This window comes from Colossoma macropomum, unplaced genomic scaffold (genome assembly GCF_904425465.1).
Source record: "Colossoma macropomum unplaced genomic scaffold, Colossoma_macropomum, whole genome shotgun sequence".
In the NCBI taxonomy this organism is placed as follows: Eukaryota; Metazoa; Chordata; class Actinopteri; order Characiformes; family Serrasalmidae; genus Colossoma; species Colossoma macropomum.
In genome coordinates, this window is record NW_023494784.1 from 37,151,772 (window position 1) to 37,170,123 (window position 18,352).

General features: G+C 37.6%; 1 protein-coding gene across 6 annotated transcripts in view; it reads left to right on the forward strand.

The window, feature by feature from the left end:
- lypd6b (LY6/PLAUR domain containing 6B) overlaps nucleotides 1–18,352 on the forward strand; it is a 54,412-nt gene that overhangs the window by 9,460 nt on the left and 26,600 nt on the right. Inside the window, exons 2-4 of one of the 6 annotated variants that reach the window (XM_036570894.1) lie at nucleotides 13,749–13,858; nucleotides 14,541–14,687; nucleotides 17,737–17,855. The exons of 1 other annotated variant lie outside the window; for it this stretch is intronic. In XM_036570894.1, the coding sequence (XP_036426787.1) occupies nucleotides 17,845–17,855 (11 nt within the window). In that variant the 5' untranslated portion in view covers nucleotides 13,749–13,858; nucleotides 14,541–14,687; nucleotides 17,737–17,844. The remainder of the gene's footprint in view (nucleotides 1–13,748; nucleotides 13,859–14,540; nucleotides 14,688–17,736; nucleotides 17,856–18,352) is intronic. 4 more of the 6 variants (XM_036570931.1, XM_036570902.1, XM_036570921.1 and 1 more) reach the window with 4 other exon arrangements.

The following is an 18,352-nucleotide window of genomic DNA, read 5'->3' on the forward strand; positions in this document are numbered from 1 at the left end:
CTCTGTGTGCTCGCACGTCACACAGGCACTAGCTTTCATTTGCGCTTTCTACTTTTTCTTTTTATAAGCACATGGGTCACTCTCCATTCGGAGTGGGAAACCATGTCATAAAGGTCGCAGGGCTTAAAAAGATAATTAAAATATTAGGCACAGCTCCAAAAGTCGGTATGCACATTTACACAGTTGACCTAAGATTAAATAACACTTTTTCCTTATGATTTCTCAGATTTTTTTTATCTTGTTTCATAGTCACTATGTAAAACAACTCATCACAAAAACACGTTTTCAACATTTGAGAAACCATTTTTAGGTTTAACTCAGGAATATGCATAAAACAGATTCATGTTTGCTTTTTATATCATTAATGTTATACTACATTTTAAAAATCTGTATTTTATGTATTTTTTATTATATTTTATTTAATTTGTCAGAGATTTTGTTCACTGGTGTTTTCAGGACTGTTATGTTACATTTTAACAGTATTTTCAGCTCTATTAAACTGCTTCTTTGGGTCGGTGCTCATCTGAGAGGAAGCATCTCATGGCATGAGAAGGCGAGTCACACTCACTCACTATATTTCATTAATTTATTATCAATTTTGTTGATCAGGCAGCACATAACTTCTGTGTGTCACCGGTATTATGTGCTTTAATGGCTGGGCAATTAAATTTTTTGTCAGAATAATGCCAAATATCATTTTATTTCTGATTTTAAATAGTTGCACAAGGTCACCTGATGGCCATTGAGTCAGCCAATCTACAAAATCCTCAGTTTTAACCAGAATGTCACTGGAGTCACAGTCACTGGTGTTACACCATATTCATACAACACGAGTGACTGTAAGATATGTTTGGAATTAAGCTCTACTTTTGGCATATATGATAATAGGAGATGTTAATGGACATATTAAGATTATTTAGTTTTGGGGTGAAAGAAAATTATTTTTTAAGAATGTATCCACCTGAATTCCCACTCCAAATGGAGAATGACCCATATATTTTCTGATGGAAAATTCAAAATTAACAGTTATTTATGAAAAGAAACAACACATATTGTGAACAAAATCTGTAGCATCCATATGCATATTCAGTGCAACTGCAGTGTTCAGTTATACAGTTAAGTCTATCATTTTTATGCTTAACAGTAAGTCATATTGTCTTATAAACCACCTCAACTGCATGACTCTAACGAAGACCTGGATGTGGTTTGAGTGAGTTAAGAGACGTTTTGAGTGTGACTGTTGACTTCTAGTGTTTGCTAGCAACACAGTAGCAGCAATTCTAAACTAAGGAAGCAAAATTTAGACTCCAAAAACGTCTTGGCTGATCAACTGCATCTGGGGTGAGTGGAAAGTTGCATAACTTTGATTTCATTCCTTTAAAATAGAAGCACATCTGTTCTGTCAGATGTACTTCTGGTGTGAATTGGCCTCCAGGACCAGGGAACTGCTGTAGGATTATGTAGAATGGCTCAAAAAGGAACATCCAGAGGTTCAGGAGTAGGCCTGCTGCGTTGTTTTTGGTGGTAGTAAAGTTTGACAATAATTGCCAGTTTCAAAGCCTGAGCTATTAGTAGTAGACAGGATGATTTATTGTAGCAAATCTCATGGATGAGCTCTAATTTTCCGTTTTGGCAAGAACCAGTCCAAGATTTTTGCGAGGGTTATTTCCCTGTGCTCCTGCCTGGATGATGAAGTAAATATTCTCTCTAAATAGAGGTTTGCTCCTCCGCTTGAAGTGCCATATGCAATACCTAACTCCTCAGCTATCTGACCACATCTGAGTGCACTCTGTCATTATACCGAGTGCCTACACTTGAAATGCCATGACATCACTGTCAGACTTTATTTAGATCTTGGAACTGGGTCATTCCCTGGGGTAACGTACCTGTTTGTCACTGCTTTCCTGCAGGGTTTGTTTGTGGTGTGTTCAGATTTGGTATAAGACTAATGGTACAGTTTGGATTGTAGAAAATGTCTTCTTTAGGCCTCCATGGCCAAATTCCTGGCTTAGATGTTCCCAGTTTCCCAGTCTAAATGTTCCCAATCTTTAGCAGAGGAGCAGTGAAGCTTGTGTAGCTAACACAGATTTTTCCAATTTTTTCCCAAATTCAGTGATTGAGATGTAAACAAAGTAATTCAGAGTGGTTTGATATGAAATAGTTCATTTTCAATAAGATTACAGACAGATTTCTTTACAGTGGTGGTGATAGGAACCAGAGGTCACCATGTCTGCAACACAAATGTAGCCATTTTATTTACCATCCAAAACCACCAGTGAACCAACATGCGTCTTCTGCGTTTTATATGGAATGTTAATGATGGTAAAATAGTGATAAATCTGAACAATAAGTTTTCTATTTTGCCTCACAATTCCCTGCATGTACCCGTCCACCATGAATATATTTTGAAAAAGAGTTTCAGGCCCAAATCTCATCTCAAAAGTATCATAAACAGTGTGTCAGGCATCAGGAAACATATCCATAACTATTTTTTGCAATAACTGTCCATGAGGGAGCTTTTAGAGGTGGATGTCTGGTTCCTATCACCACCATGGACTCTGTAAGTTTCTCTAGAACTGAGCATTTCACTCCAAACCAGTGGAAGTAATCTCAAAGAGACTTGCTTATGTGGTTTCTGACACTGTATGACACGCGTTTAACGATAACAATTGAAAAAGAAACTTCGGAAAGAAACCAGCTGCTGATGCTGTTTCTTTCATGGGTAGCATTTTAAGTTATTAATATAGGTTCAATACAAGTTCATCTTATAAGAAAACATGCCTTTATTGATGCTGCTACTGTTTTTAGCTGTACAGTGTTCATTTGTATAGATCACAGTGTGTCACACACAGTTATAAACAGTATACACATGTGCACTGCTTGCTGTATTAGTCTCATGGCTCCAGTGTGGATCTGAAGAAGCAGACTTCAGCCACCAAACATGCCCTGGCTGATCAGCTACATTTGGGATAAAGAACAAAATTGTGTAAATTAGATTTTTCACTATAATGTTCCATATTTCAATCTATTTTATGCACATATTTGGCAGGAAGTGTACATTCCTGTTTTCTCACACTCATAAATGAAGACCTTGTTGCTTCTGTTTCATTTTTCATTGCAAAACACTGCAGTATTAGGATCCAGCTGTTTATGACCCTTAATATGACCCCATACTGAAACCAGGGACTTAATTACAGTGGAATTCCACTTATGTTTCAAAATTGTTGCATAATTACATCACTGAGAGGTAAACTAAGAGTGGTTTGTGTGAAATGGTTCATTGTAGAGAAACTTACCGACACAGATTTCCTTGCAGTGGTGGTGATAGGAACCACCATTGCATATGATGCAAATATAGCCATTTTATTTACTGTCCACGACTGGTGAACCTACATTTGTATTTGTCTTCCGTGGCTGTATATGTCATGTTGAATGGTGAAATAGATGTAAATGTAAAAATCAGTTTTCTTCTAGTACTGTTTTGCCTTGCTTTGGACGTCTGGTTCCTATCACCACCATTGTGAACAATTCTGACTCGGTAAGATTCTCTACAACGAAGCATTTCATGCCATACCACTCGACTTTATTTACATCTTAACCATTTAATTATGCTGAAATTATGCTGAAAAAATGCTGAAAAATCAGTTGACTTTCCCTTTAATATTACATATATTGGGCAACACTATGTTCGTACCAAAAATGGTTGCAGTGTTGACTTTACAGGGGATAATAATAATGTGGAGTGAATGAATGTGAGTATTCAAGGCTGGTGTCCAGGTCAGAGGGCCAGGTGATGACCTGTGATCCAGAACGACTGGGGATGCTTACCTGTAGAGATAGGAGCTGACCTGAGACCGCTGAAGTATCACAATGTCACTAAATGGAACGACAGGGGAGGGCCACTCGCCCTTGCCCCTAGGGTCACTGGGGTCACAAATGGCCCTGGGGTTACGAAAGACAATGCAGGTTGCTCTGGTCAGTGATAAGATCCGCATCCTCTGTCTTATCTAAACGTAAGAAAGGGCATGAGCATTGTATGTCGTATCGCTTTGGCCCACAGAGGAGCTTTGTTTTCTGTTTATTGGTGTACCACTGTGAAATAAGACTGCAGCAACCAGTCGGAAAAACTGATTAGTTAAAAAGTTGACATGTCGCTGGCTTAAAAACAAGAGCTCTGTGATGCTAATGTTTAATAACACACGTGACATCCCTCATAAAGAAAAAAAAAACAATCAATGAGCTGGTTACTTTTCCATTTTGGGTAAGTGAAAGGACCATGGAGAGTTTCACCATCTCATTCAGTTCTTTTGCATATAGCTTGGATGTCCATAACCCAGTTTGAAACCATTTAGGAAGCCCCACACCTGACCAGGAACAAATCCTGTTTATGTTTGTGAAAAAGTTCAGGTTTCATACCAGTATCATACAAGTTCAGGGACATAGTCGCATAGCCTCTATACTGGATGGGTCATCTTGGTTGTTGCCATTCCAGTGCCAAAAACAACAGTGAATGGTCAAATGAGTTCATCTGCAAAAGTATACAGAAATTGAATAGGTCAGAAAAAATAATGTTACCATTGTGGAAAGGCCTTTCAGCTCCAAGTGCCTATATTAAAACATACATAAATTGTAATTATACTGTTGTCAGCATCAATTTGCACATTTTGGCCAACATGGTATGATACTGGTATGATAGCAATGGTGGCGGTGGGGGTGTATTTGCTGTAAAACCATTTATGTTGCATTTGTTCTATTTGTCTTATGCATTATTTATCTTTTGCATTATTTCAAAATCAAACATAATCAGAAAGTTTTGTGTGGTGGTGACAGGAACCAGGTGTCAAAATATCTATGATGCAAATATAGCCATTTTATTTACTATCCACAACCAGTGAACCTACACTTGTATTTATCTTCTGAGGTTATATATGTAATGTTGAACAGTAAAATACCGTTTTACCTTGCTTTGGACGTCTGGTTCCTATCACCACCACTGTGAGCAGTTCTGACTCGGTAAGATTCTCTACAACGAAGCATTTCATGCCAAACCCCTCTGAACGACTTTATTTACACCTTAACCATTTAATTATGCTAAAATTGTGAAAAATCATGAGAATTTCCTTTTAATATTACACATACTGGGCAACACCGTGCTTGTATTATAACAAAAATGGCTGCAGCATTGACTTTATAGGGGAAAATATTAATGTGGAGTGAATAAATGTGAGTATTCAAGGACCAGGTGATGACCTGTGGTCCAGAACAACTGAGGTAAAAGCATTTATGTCGCATTTGTGCCATTTCGTCTTGCGTTATTTCAAAATCAAACATAATCAGCAAGTTTTTTGTGCTTAAATCGTCACCAAGTGTTATTTGAAAGACATTATTCAGTAAATTTCAAATCTAACAGCTAATCAATCTAAATAACTTGCGCAATGTTAAACAGCGCTGCTAACCAGGAGAGAGGAGCTGGTTAGCGTTAGCTTACCTAGCATAATAACAGCTCTACTCACCACAGAACTTGTTCTGTTCTGGCTAACTAAAGCACAGACACAAGTTTAGATGATAATGACTCAAATCTGAGGGAGTGAAGTCGAGCAACTGCTGTAGACGGGACAGAAAAGAGAAATGAAGCCTATTCTGTAGCGTTTGGATCTGTAGGCTATTTAGCTAGCTTAGCGTGAGTTTAGCAAGCCAGCTGCAGACCCAAACAGTGTCACAAAACACAGCACAGGTTTGATTCTGACTAATTGGTGCTCTGCTGCCACAAGTTTAGATGATAATAACTATTATCTGAGTTCTATTCTCTGGTGTCTGGGATTGTAGCATTTTGGCTAAGCTAACAAAAGCTTTGAATAGCAGGCCTAATGTGCCACACAGCACAGCACATAGAGAGGCACTAGCAATCCAGCAAAACTGCAATTCCAGCATATATATTTTGGCACCTTTGAATAGGAAAAGCTGTCATATTGAAAGGTTCCAAAAACAAGTACGGCTCGAATTGCATAATTTGATCACAGGTCATTTCTGAAATTAAACTATACCTTACCTCCGTCACAAGCCGTTCCCCTCTACACTTTGTCAGAGCGTGCCCTGCGATGCTCATCAAACGCACAATCAACGCTGCTGGCTCACGTCCTGTGACACATGAGAAAGCTTTGGATGAATAAGGGCGTACTGTATTCTCCCACACAGGATAAATGTCCAGGCATCTCTATTGAGTTACCTTGGCCGCAGTCCCGGGTGAGACAGCTAAAGGGTTTTATTTAATCTTAACCTGACAAGGGTACGCCGGGACATAACCCAAATCTCTCATCAACACGGGAGATTAGATCAGCACGGCCCCAAATCAGCAATTAACAGAAGACCCGGTTGCGGTAATAGCCATTGGGAGCCGCTTACCGCTCCCAGTGTGTCCTCAGATGGAGCATTGTGTCTGGTTAATTAAACACGACCAGAATGCCTCTAGAAGAAGATCGAGCAGCTCCAGACCAAATTAAATTAATCAAACTCTCATTATACACCCAATTAATTTTACTCCCAGATATAGTAGTAAAATGCCTGACTTTATGCCACCATTGTAGGTTTGCAGTGAAGTTTAAGACTGAATGAGAGTAGTTAGTAGGAATATGCGATATGGTCATCAAACTGGAGATCCTGGATAGAAGTTCCCAAAGCATGCAGTGATACCTAGAAGTTTTCCTACACAAGATGTGCAAGAGCCCTAAGGGTTCTTTATCTTGCTTTTGGTAAAGGTGACCCAGTATTTCGGATTCCTTGCGATGTGGTGAAAGAGTACACTCCAGAAGGGGTGTTGGCCGGCTGAAATGAAGGAAATCTAAGCAGGATAATCCCAATGCAGTAAATGACACTTATTTTCAGCTGTCACAACACAAAGGACGTCCTTGCGCTTAGACTGATCTGCCTCGGAGAACATCTTTGCATTATCTCCCACGCTAGTCATTGTCCACTAATGAGTAGGTAACATCTGTTGGGAAAAACACTGTCCAGTACGGATGAATGTAGTTCTTGGTAGGATAGATTAAAAAATATCATATTTTGTACTAAATATATCACATGATGATGTTTAAGTCAGGGCTGCCCGATTATGGCAAAAATCATGATCACAATTATTTTGGTCAGTATTGAGATCATGAATATTTAACATGATTCCTCATTGACTTTAGAAAAAAACATCATGCTTTTGTTATTGAACTTTTTAAAAAACTTTAACAGTGGATTTCCTTGAACTTTAAATATAATTCAACTGAAAAACTAATAAAAATGAAGGAAAGGGGGGCACTGGATCTATAACAGAAGACAAAATGAGAACATCATTGCGAACTGGAATGTGGCACAATCATCATTTTATTTCAACTATCTTGTTTGTATAATCATTTGAAGTGAAGCACGTAATTGAAAATAAATTTGATTAATCACCCAGCTCAACTTCAAGTTTGCATTAATAAAGTTAATGTTTGGCTTGTTTTGTTCTGTTTTCTCCTTCTAAAGTTAGATCAAAGGGAACCTTGCACAATGCTAACCAGACCAGAAGCCAGATTTCCACAAAGGATACCTGGTAATGATTTAGTTTTAATGCATTTTGAACTGTTATTTCAAAAGAGCCTAGAGCCGGGGTCGGCAACCCAAATGTTGAGAAGAGCCATTTTGTCCTTTCAACAAAAGTCGAATCATCTTGGGAGCCGCAACATTTTATGTTCATTTTATTGAAGTAACATTTTACCATTTTTGCTGTAAATATGTCTCAGTATTTGCTAATATACTAGTATAGACTAAAAATATAAGCGAAAAGGCAGACTAACTTTGTGCTTTTAAGCTTTAGCTATAGCTGTAGCTGTAAAAGCTATAGCTGCTTTTCTGACATCTCCAGCAGGAAACTTTTCCTTAAAAGTAGAACAGTTTCTTGTAAAATGTCTCTCAACGTTTGATTTTTGATGAAGCTGAAGTCAGCTTCTTGTTCACCAGCTTCTTGTTTGAATTCCTGTTCCACCTTAAATCGTGCCTGACGCGCCAGAATGTAACTGCTGCACAATTTAAGGTGGAATGGGAAAATTCGACCACGAAGATGGCAAACAAGAAGCCGACTTTAGCTTCGTGACTTTTTAGTGTTTGTCAGTGTCTCGTTGCAGATTAAACATATCAGGAAACCAGCTGGAGTGATTATAAACGCAAATAAGTCCATTCATCTCCAAATTATTGATGTTCGTCTTAAATCTTTCTCTTTGCCTTTTCGTTAGCTACTAGCTGGGCAAGATTGTTGTCTGTGTTGCTGTGTGACCAGCAGTCTGGTGCCAACCTTCAGGGTTAAAGGGTGAATTAGCAGTTATACATTAACTCCAGCATGTAATTATTTATTGGTAAAACTGTGTTAGAACACAGTTCAGTCATCAGCAGAGCTTTATTTTACTGTAAAGGAGGATTATTTTATTTTTACCTAAAAATCAAATACTGCTCTGAAATCCACAACAGGGTGGGAAAATTCAGTGTTGTTGTTCAACACCAACACCAGTATAGACAATATACCACCCATCTCAGGTTAACTATAATTCCTCAAGCTTTGAAGAAAACGTGCAAATATTTTATGGACTTTACATGACATGGACATGTAAAGTAAGTGTGGGCAAGTTTTAGGAAGCTAATAAGCTCCTATTGTTTTTTCTGTGTGTATATATTCCAGTGATGAATAATTGCTGCTCATTTTGAGAATCTAACATAAGTTTAGCTTGTCAAGTTTAGTCTGAACATTACCTACGATGCTCAGATGTCTACAGTAGTCCTACATCAATCAATATAGCATGATATACTATCAGTCTGTCAAAGACAAATCTGTCATTGAAATGAATTGGTAGTACTTTCATGCCAACTACCGACACAGGAATTTGCTGTGCTGAAACCGTTTCTGAAGAATCTTGAATTGTGCAGGCAGGCTTCATCTACTCAGTGCTGACGTTAGTGATACCTGAGCCTATAGTTTCTCCTGGGGCCTCGTCCAGCCCTCTCGGTGGCCTCTGAGGCAATGGACAAACTCATCTCTATTTCCTGGCCAAGTGAACCGCACAAAGAGACGCCTTGTTCTGGGACTGCGATCCCTCTGAACCCACGGGCCAGTGAACAGGAGGGCCTCTTGGAGACTGATGGAGTAGGTGGGGGGGGGGCTTACAGGGTGTATAGGGTGTAATCAGTTGGCCAATTAAACCGACCTTGGTCTCTCACCCTCATGTAATGAGAGAGCCAAGCACTGAAGGGTTAGTTTCTCATAGGAAAGTGATGAAGCAACTCGGGTGATGAGGCATCTGAAGTGCATAGACCGTGGTACAAAATATTATTCTTAGGTATTGTTATTATTTAAATACTTTTTCCTCTGTCAGCTGCAAATAAGATCGTACCAATTAACTGTGGGATTCTTAAGCTGATTTGTTGAAAATGTAAGCCATTTCATGTTATAAATAGCCCCTCTTACTTTTTATACCCTTGCTAATACCAGGCTAGTAAGACATTACTGGGAAGGTGGTCCATTTAGTCCATTAAAATGGTCACACATGGACAAAAGCATGTTGGAAAAACAGACGTATGATGTTCTTTTAAGCATTTCACTTCAACTCGGCAGTATGAAGTTAAATGTGATATCTTTGTAATTGTATGGAAATGCTTGTTAGACTTTTTAAATTACCATGCAAGGGGATCCTCAGGGCCTCCTTCTGAAAGTTAGCCCTTTTCCTGGTTCATTGCAGAGGTCAAATGGTCTTGAATTGTCCCACCCTCATCTCAAGATTTAGGCTCAGTTGTTATTTCTTTCCACTAGCGTTCAGTCCTACTAACCACAGCAGTTTAAAGTTGATCTTTTGTAAATCTGAAAAGCCTTCATACAAACACAGAAGGACACAAAATAATTAGACCTTCAAAGGGTTTCAAGGTCCATTAGGGCAGTTTCCAGTCTTGGTCCTTGAGTATCTTTGCGCTGTGAATTTTATAAGGGTCAGTTTCCCGGACAGGCATTAAGACAAGTCTTAGACTATGTTTTCCCTTCAGTGGAGAATCTCCGTTTAGAATGCTGTGTATACAGGATTAGGCTGTCTGGGAAACTGACCCTTAGTGTCTTCCCTGCCTCCAGCACACTTGATGCAACTGATAAGCTAATATAACCTCTTCATGAGTTTAAAATATCTGGGTTAGAGTAGGGAGACACTTAAATTTGCAAGGATACTCCTAGCGGGACCAGGATTGGCAAGCATAGTCTTAAACTCTATTCAGATTGGACTAGATTATCAGATGTCTCCTCACATGTGAACTCATGCGTCTGGACACCCATAAAGTCACCACAGGATAGCGGGTTTCTAGTGGGTTGTATTTTCTATTTAATGTAGGTTTGCGTACCCAGACACTAAATACGGCAAGAAGCAGAGTTAAAAACATTTTTCTAATGCAAGACATCATTGGCTGAAAAACGTTAGAGATGTTTATCTGAATAGGACTAATTATCACACCAGCACTGAGTTTGGTGAAAAACAGTAGGTAATTTGGCCTGTAATTCTGTAAGAAATGAGAAAAAACAACCACTCTTGATTAAATAAAGTCAAAGTACCCCTCAAAAAGAAGAAATTACCCCACCGCCCCATGTGAATTCAACCCTGTCCAAATTAAGTGTTATCATGATGATAAATTGGCTTTTATAGGCTTAAAAACTCTGAGACTATGGTTTTTTGCTGGCTTTGCAGCTTGCTACAGCTTGTAAGTGGCCTTTTTCCTCAGAAAGCTTTGAACATCTCCTTACACGTTGTAGACCTGTTCTTAGACCTTAATGAGAGCCTGACTGCAGAGCCTTGTTGCAACATACTGCATGCAACTGAAATAATTGATACATCGTTGTTACTGTTTTTTTAGGCGTGCCCTGCTATGAATTACCTCAGTTTTATATCTGATGCCTTCAAGTGTTCCTAAAACTCTTTCCTTTACCACCTGCCTTTGGAATGATGGTTGGCATTGTACTGATGGCTTTTGAATGATGGGTTCCTTGTAGGGGTTGGAATCTAGAATCTAGACACCTCACAATTAGATTTGATTAATTAGATGAATTTGATTCATCAGTGCCAAGATGCAGTTATAAAAATCATCTTGATTTGTGATTTTGATGGCCTACATTATGTTCGCGTCCAACATCACAAGTAGAGTAGTGTAGTTGAACTTGAATGTAGCCTTTTTTAGGTCAGAAATCCTACATCTTTAACTTTTCCCATCTAATATTTTTAAACAACCTTTTTATTTGATCTTTTTGTTTAATTCTGCATAATCAAATCATTACGGTGTAAACAAAGAGTGGATTTTAAGCAAAATGGTTCATTTTAAAGAAACTTATAAAGTCTCAGAAGACATGTAAACCTACACATGTCATCTAAGTCTTTATATGTAATGTTGATGATGGTAAAATAGTAGTAAATTTGGAAAAATAAGCTTTTTTGGGGGGCTCTTTTGCCTTACGACGCCCTGGACATATCTCTCCAACTTGAGTGGGTTTAAAAAAATACATTTTAGGCACAAAATGATAGGCCTCATTCTCCAACCATTCTTAAGAAGAAATTTCTGCTTAAAACTCACTTGCGCTGTTTTTACGAAGATTCTGACACTCGACAATGTTTTCTTATTTTGGATTTGTTCTTAAGTAAAGACAGAATCTACGCTCAAGAGCACAAAGGTGTGAACAATTCTGCAGTTTTAGAAAACGTCATGAATCTGACGTGACTTTTTCTTAGGATCTTTCTCAAGAACATTTAAGAAAAAAACTTAGGAAGATGTTGGTGAATGAGGCTTAATGTCTCAGACTTTAAAACTCTTCAGACGTCTGGTTCCTATCACCACCATTGTGAACATTTTATCTAAAATTAGACATTTGACACTAAACCACTCTGAATTCTAATTTAAGATATTTATTTGACTCTCAGTATGTAGCATGAAAGATAGATTGGTGGATTAAATATGTGCATGGAGGCCAAGCACAGTACATTTTTTGTACATTCTTGGTTTTTGGGTCTTTGTTATTACGCTGTGCTCCCAGATCAACTAGAACTGGCACATAATTTTATACTGTGGACATTCAGTCAGACAAGGAACGTCAAAAAAGCCAATCAGCCACTTTGTGATAGCCATGTCATGAGCCAATTTGTACGCTGTTCTAGGCCGTGACATAATGCCGTGACGCAATCAGAGATGATCTACAGCGAGGTGGTTTTGTGCTCGTAATTCAAAAACAATCTTGTGCTCCGAATGGAAAAAAAAAGAGCCTGAAGGATGAAAAGTAATCAGGATTTTCCTCTCTAAGCTCACTCAGGCACGACGAGACCTGATCAGGTAACAGCCGGGGACTCTTCTCAACAGTTTATTGGCCCACATCTCTTCTGTTATCCATCTGGAATGACCCCAGGCAACCTGAAAAGGCAGTTTTATGTCAATTAAACAAACAGTGGCCCTGTGGACTTTGGCCTGTAAGAGGGCCATTTTTTTATGGTCCATTTCTTTTGCAGTCCCGAAAGACTAGAAGGAAATTCAAAATGCAATGATTGTCTTATTCTGTGACTTCTATCTAAGTATGTTGGCAAAAGTAATAAGCAGCATTATACCTTAGAATTATTGTGGTTCTGTTGTTATTGCTTCATGTTGCCTATACAGCAAGATATAACACACTATAATAATAATAATACAAAACTTACAACTACAATGATTTCATTCAGTGTTTTACAAACTGCTCTACAGTAAATCCAATGAAACAAGACTAATTATGCTCACTTTCTAATGAAACATAGTTAATCAATGTGCTTTAAGGACCCACCCCTAGTCCATAGGACCTCCAGTCCTCACAGGCCAAAACACTGTAGACTTCCAGATGCTGCCTCATTGAACAAACCTGATTCAGCTCATCAGATAATTAGCAAGGACTCATCTCCACAGCACTTTGACCCAGAAGGTCCCCAGTTTGACATGCCTAATGTAGATGTTCTAGATGTTAATTGACACTAAATACTATAACTACACATGAATTTCACGGTGCAGTATGTACTCTGGTTTTTGCACCATAATATTCTGTAAATTCTATAAATATGCCAGAAGTATTATAGAATATATCAGAGGTATTCATAGCATAAAAATTTCAAGACTTCAAGTTTTGTCTCATAATTAAAAAAAAAAAAGAAAATTATTATGCATATTGTAGCACCTCCAATTCAATACTGTGTTAATTCGGCATTGTGAATTTTGCTTTCTGTAGGAAGTTTTCCCTCTTTTTTTTCCACTTTAGATGCACAAAGGTTACAGTGTGCCTGTCATAAACTGCTCTTAGCCTGACTGTCCAAGCTTTGTTGGGTCGCTTCTCAGCTGTGCTCAAAGGAACCCACCAAGTGCTATCAAAAGCCCAGTGTGTATCCTCAGCTGTGGTGCTCATCCTGGCCAGCCCGTGGGAGGTCAAACATCAGTCTAGACTCTCCAGGCCTTCACAGCAGGGAGTCTCCTGTAGCTCCTTTAGCTTCTCTCCACCTTCTTTCATTAGCGCTCTATTGTCCTCAGGGCCTCATTGCTTTACAACCCTAATGTCTGCCTCCTGACTTGGTCAGCGCTGACAAATGAGAGAGAGAGTGGTACCACTTACACAGCAGTCATAAAAGCGCCTGTGAAAAGGCCCTGTGGAGTTGTATCCTTGGTCTTATTTTTTTTTTCTTAAAAGCTCTTACTGCTTTTTCTAGGCCTGTGGGTGAGATAAAGAGGACGGAGCTGAAAGACTTGCTTCACCCGATGAGCTCAGAGTGGAGATCTCCAGCCCTATCCCATGCAGGATTATTAAACATTAAAACAGGTAGGCTTTGACTTAGGGCTGGGCAATATGACAATACATATATTGTTGTCCTGATGAATTGTCACAATGCAGTACAAAATACTTTGCTGAACATATTGTGCATATTGTCAGTACTTGTAATTAAAACACTGACCAGCTGCATGTTTCATTATAAAGAGAGCAAAATTAGTCCTGTTAAAACTGGATTTAGTGCAACACAGTATGCCCAATATTGAATAAAAATCATTGTGTTCACAGTTTTTGATACATTTAAAAAATAAAAATACTATTTTTTTTCTCAGTTCCAACTGATTAGATGACTGAAAAAATAAATATTATGTCATATTGTATATTGTGAAACTTCCTTAAAGTAATGCAACATGGGTATTTTTCCCATATTGCCCAGTCTACTCTGACTGATAAGGGTGCCGTGATTCAAAATTTTCTGATTTGATTTGCATTTTTGGCTGTAGTCTCACAATTCATTTGGATTTTCAGATGAACTAGCCTATAAATAATATTCGACTGATGTCTCACTTGTCACTACTGCTGACGTACCACCGCTCAATGCAGTGATGACAGTGGCCACCGTTTGTATACAGTTAGTTAAGAAAGCACACTGACAAATATAATATAGCCGTAGTGGTTCATGGATGTAGTAACAGCAGCAGCAGAAATTATGTAAAATGTAAATTTTTTATAGCGTCCCAGCTGTCTGACATCATGAGGGGAAAGAGGCTGAAGAGCTGAGCCAGCGAAAGAGAAATCTCAGGATAGAGAGAATAAACAGGAAAACTTTCAGCATCTCCCCATAACAGTACCAAAGTCTGCTGTCATCATTCTGTCACAGGTAAACAGTTAAGTGAAGGATGAATTCTGTAGTTTTGATCATTTTTGTGTGACATTGTTTGAGGATTGACTTTTGCAGTGTAAATATTTGTGTGTAGATCTCTCACGCTTTAGTTAGACATTGAACGTCTAGAACGTTAGCAGGGGTGGGCGATATGGCAAAAATATTATATCATGATATTTCAAGACATTTTCATGATACGTTATATACATTGTGATATTTAGTTTTTCTGAAGTTTGAGAAGTTGAAACAGAGAAAATATAACCTGTAGTGCCACATTTAAAAATTTCTATATACTGTAAAAAGTGGCTCGTCAGATCTACTTAAAAAAATTATGGTAACACTTTCTATGAATGTCACTTTTGTAAGCATCTATAAACACATTCATAACATGTTATAATGCATTCATAAGACATTATAAACATAGCTATAAATATTTATAAAAATGCATTATATGTTATAGCCATGTTTATTATGCATTATGAATTGTTAACATAATACATTATAAGTACTGATCATAACAAATTATAAGAGCTTATAAGTTGTATTTGTCGCTCTAAGGAAAGTGAAGCATACTGTACTAAAACCTTCTCCAGTGTTAAGAGTGAGGCTTCAAGTTGAAGTATTTACTGAAGGATTTACTGAAACACTAAAACATACACAATAAAGCACATTACAGGCTTCAAATGTCAGAGTTTAAACTAGAGCTGCCATCAGTGTTTTACCCAATGTGGGAAAGTCAATGTACACCACCGTTAGCTTGGTATTTGTCTTTACTTTACGCTCTCCAAGCTGGGACTGACTTCTTTGGCACTGACATTATAACATGTTATTAACACTATTTATAATGCATTATATTAACAATTCATAATGTATAATAAACATGGCTTTAAAGTGTAATCCAGTGTAATTCTTTTTTATAAATATTTATAACCATGTTTATAATGCCTTATGAATACATTATAACATGTTATAAATGTGTTTATAGATACTTACAATGGTGACATTCATAGAAAGTGTTACCAAAATTATTTCATGTGGTAACAAGCAATTGAACTACTTTTATTCAACTTAAAAAACTACATTGATTGAAAGAATTGTTCATTCAAAGTATGTATTTAGGTTGGATAAAACTAGTTAAATTGCTTGTTACCACATGAAGTAATGGTAACACTTTACTGTAGGGTGCTTTTCATAAGGCTACATGACACCTACATAAGATTATCATTACAACTGACATAACCCTACATAACTGTTTATAAATGCTTGTTCCAATAAGCGTCATTCGCCATAAAGATTACATTTGCCAATTTTGATCAAAGTCAGCTAAAGTAGCCTTTATGACAGATGATGCCTGTTGTAATAAGCATTTATAAACAGTTATGTAGGGTTATGTCAGTTGTAATGACAACCTTATGTAGATGTCAAGTAGATCTGATGAGCCACTTTTTTCAGTGTAATAATAATAATAAAAAACTACAGTGATTTCACAAGTTTCACAAACTATTTACTTGTTTATGTTCACTTTGTAATGAAACTTGTGGTTAGTGTTTAAGTACTTTAAGTACTGACAAGATCCATGATATGCTCAGAAAAACATGTTGTGACATAATATATCACGATAATGATAATATGTCGTCATATTGCCCACTCCTACAATAAGCCAATGCCGACACTGATTAACCCTTGCAAACACAGATACCTAGCTATTACTCACTTTGGCGATCACGTCAGTGTTTGATGATGTAAGACAGAATATCGCTGACCCTTCCAATGACCAAATAATTATATGATTATAATGACTTGTATGCTTTCATCTCCTGTGATGTGTCTTTCTTTGCATGGTGAAATGGTTCTTCAGGATGATGGAGAATGTGTTGTATATAGTTCTATAGAGAAACTTTTTGAAAATGGTTCTGTATAGCACCAAGAAGAGTTCTACTATTGTTATGATGTCAAGCTTGTAACAGTAGAAGAACCCTTTTTGTGCTATATAGTACCATTTTTAAAAAGGTTCCATCATTTTCTAAAGGTTCAATCATTTGGAAATCCAGCGTGCAATCTTTGTGCGAACAACAAAGATTTCAGGGGTCATCTGTAATGTTTTATATGTTGTTTTGAACCCATAGTATAGCTCCAGATGTTGCACTCCAAATGTGGATTTGCTGGAAATTAAATCCTAAAATTTTTGAAAGTTTAAAGGTGAAATATTGCTGACCTGAAAAAGTGCATACTCCAATAAGTGAACCTGTTGATGGCATTTATAAGCACAAACCTGTTAAAGTAAAATAGTATTTTTATTTCTGTATTTATACCCAGTTCATATTTCAGCTCATTCAGTCATCCTGTAAGCAGTTAAACTCAAAACAGATGCAATTTAGTATGAAAAATTTGACATAAGATTATAATTTAAAAAACTCATTGGAGCACAGCTTTGAAATTGTGTATAGTTGTTTAACTAAACTGAAGACTTTACTTTCGTTTTTGCATGAAAATCTGTGACATGACTGAGCATAAAGGCCTAGGTGAGTTGGTGTGGAATGACCCAATAGCATGTGCTGCTGCTTTAGTTTTGTTGTTGGTATCATCGGTGCTGTAATTTGAGAAAATCATGAGATCATAATCTCACCTTTTTGTGTGATGGTCAAAATCAATTTCTCATTTCACTTTAATTTTACACTCCTTCTCACTCTTAAACCAGCCAGGCTTTGATTTGTAAATGTGAGCTCACCCACGCAAATTTCGATAACCTCTGTGGGATGTTTCGAGGAGCTTGTATATTTATTTATTTATTTATTTATTTATTTATTTTTCAGTTTGTTTGATTTTTATTACCCCAGTCTCTGGAGGTTCGACTTTAAAGTGTTCTCATTTTGCAGTATGGACAATGTGTGCACATAGACATGCCAGAGCATGGTGAGTCATTAAGAACCTACCCTGCACAGAGATGAGGGTGTTCGTGACAACGTCTTCAGTTTTTTTTTTCAGAATGTTGTTGGGTTCTCCTCCTCAAACAGAAATGTGATCCGGTGCATCTTTCTCTCAATAGGGGCGTCCCATAACAGGTGCGGTTTGGTGTCCCGTGCGTGACTATTGTACCTGACGCTGCTTTGACTGACGGCCGCTGTCGGTGCCAGAACTGTTCATGTAGCCAGGAATGTTTGTGAGGTGAGCTGTTAAATCTGGCTAGCCAACTGTGCAGTGCTGCTCAATGGCAGGAATTGTGTGCAAGTGCCTAATAGTTTCCCTTCGGTTCCAAATGTATAGTGGAACTTAAATCATATACAGCAACAGTCAGTAGTTTGGATATGCCTACTTATAGAAGGGTGTTCTTTGTTTATACTATTTTCTACTTCTAGAGTTTGATAATGTTGAGCCTTAATCATTGTATCATCCTAATTACTGGGTGTACCTCATTAGTATTTAATCAGTAGAATGTGCAGGGAGGTGGGAGGACGTTTTAAGGATGTTGAAATTTTAAGAAGCACAAATGTGCAAACACCAAGATGTCATGCCAAATGATAAGCCATTTTTTGCATAATTAAAGAGAACACAATTTGCTGTCAATAAGAACTTTAACCTGACCCTAAGTGTTTAGTAATCACAGTTAATAATGATATATTTGTGACTTGTGAATTAATATGTGTATCTCTAAAATTAATTTA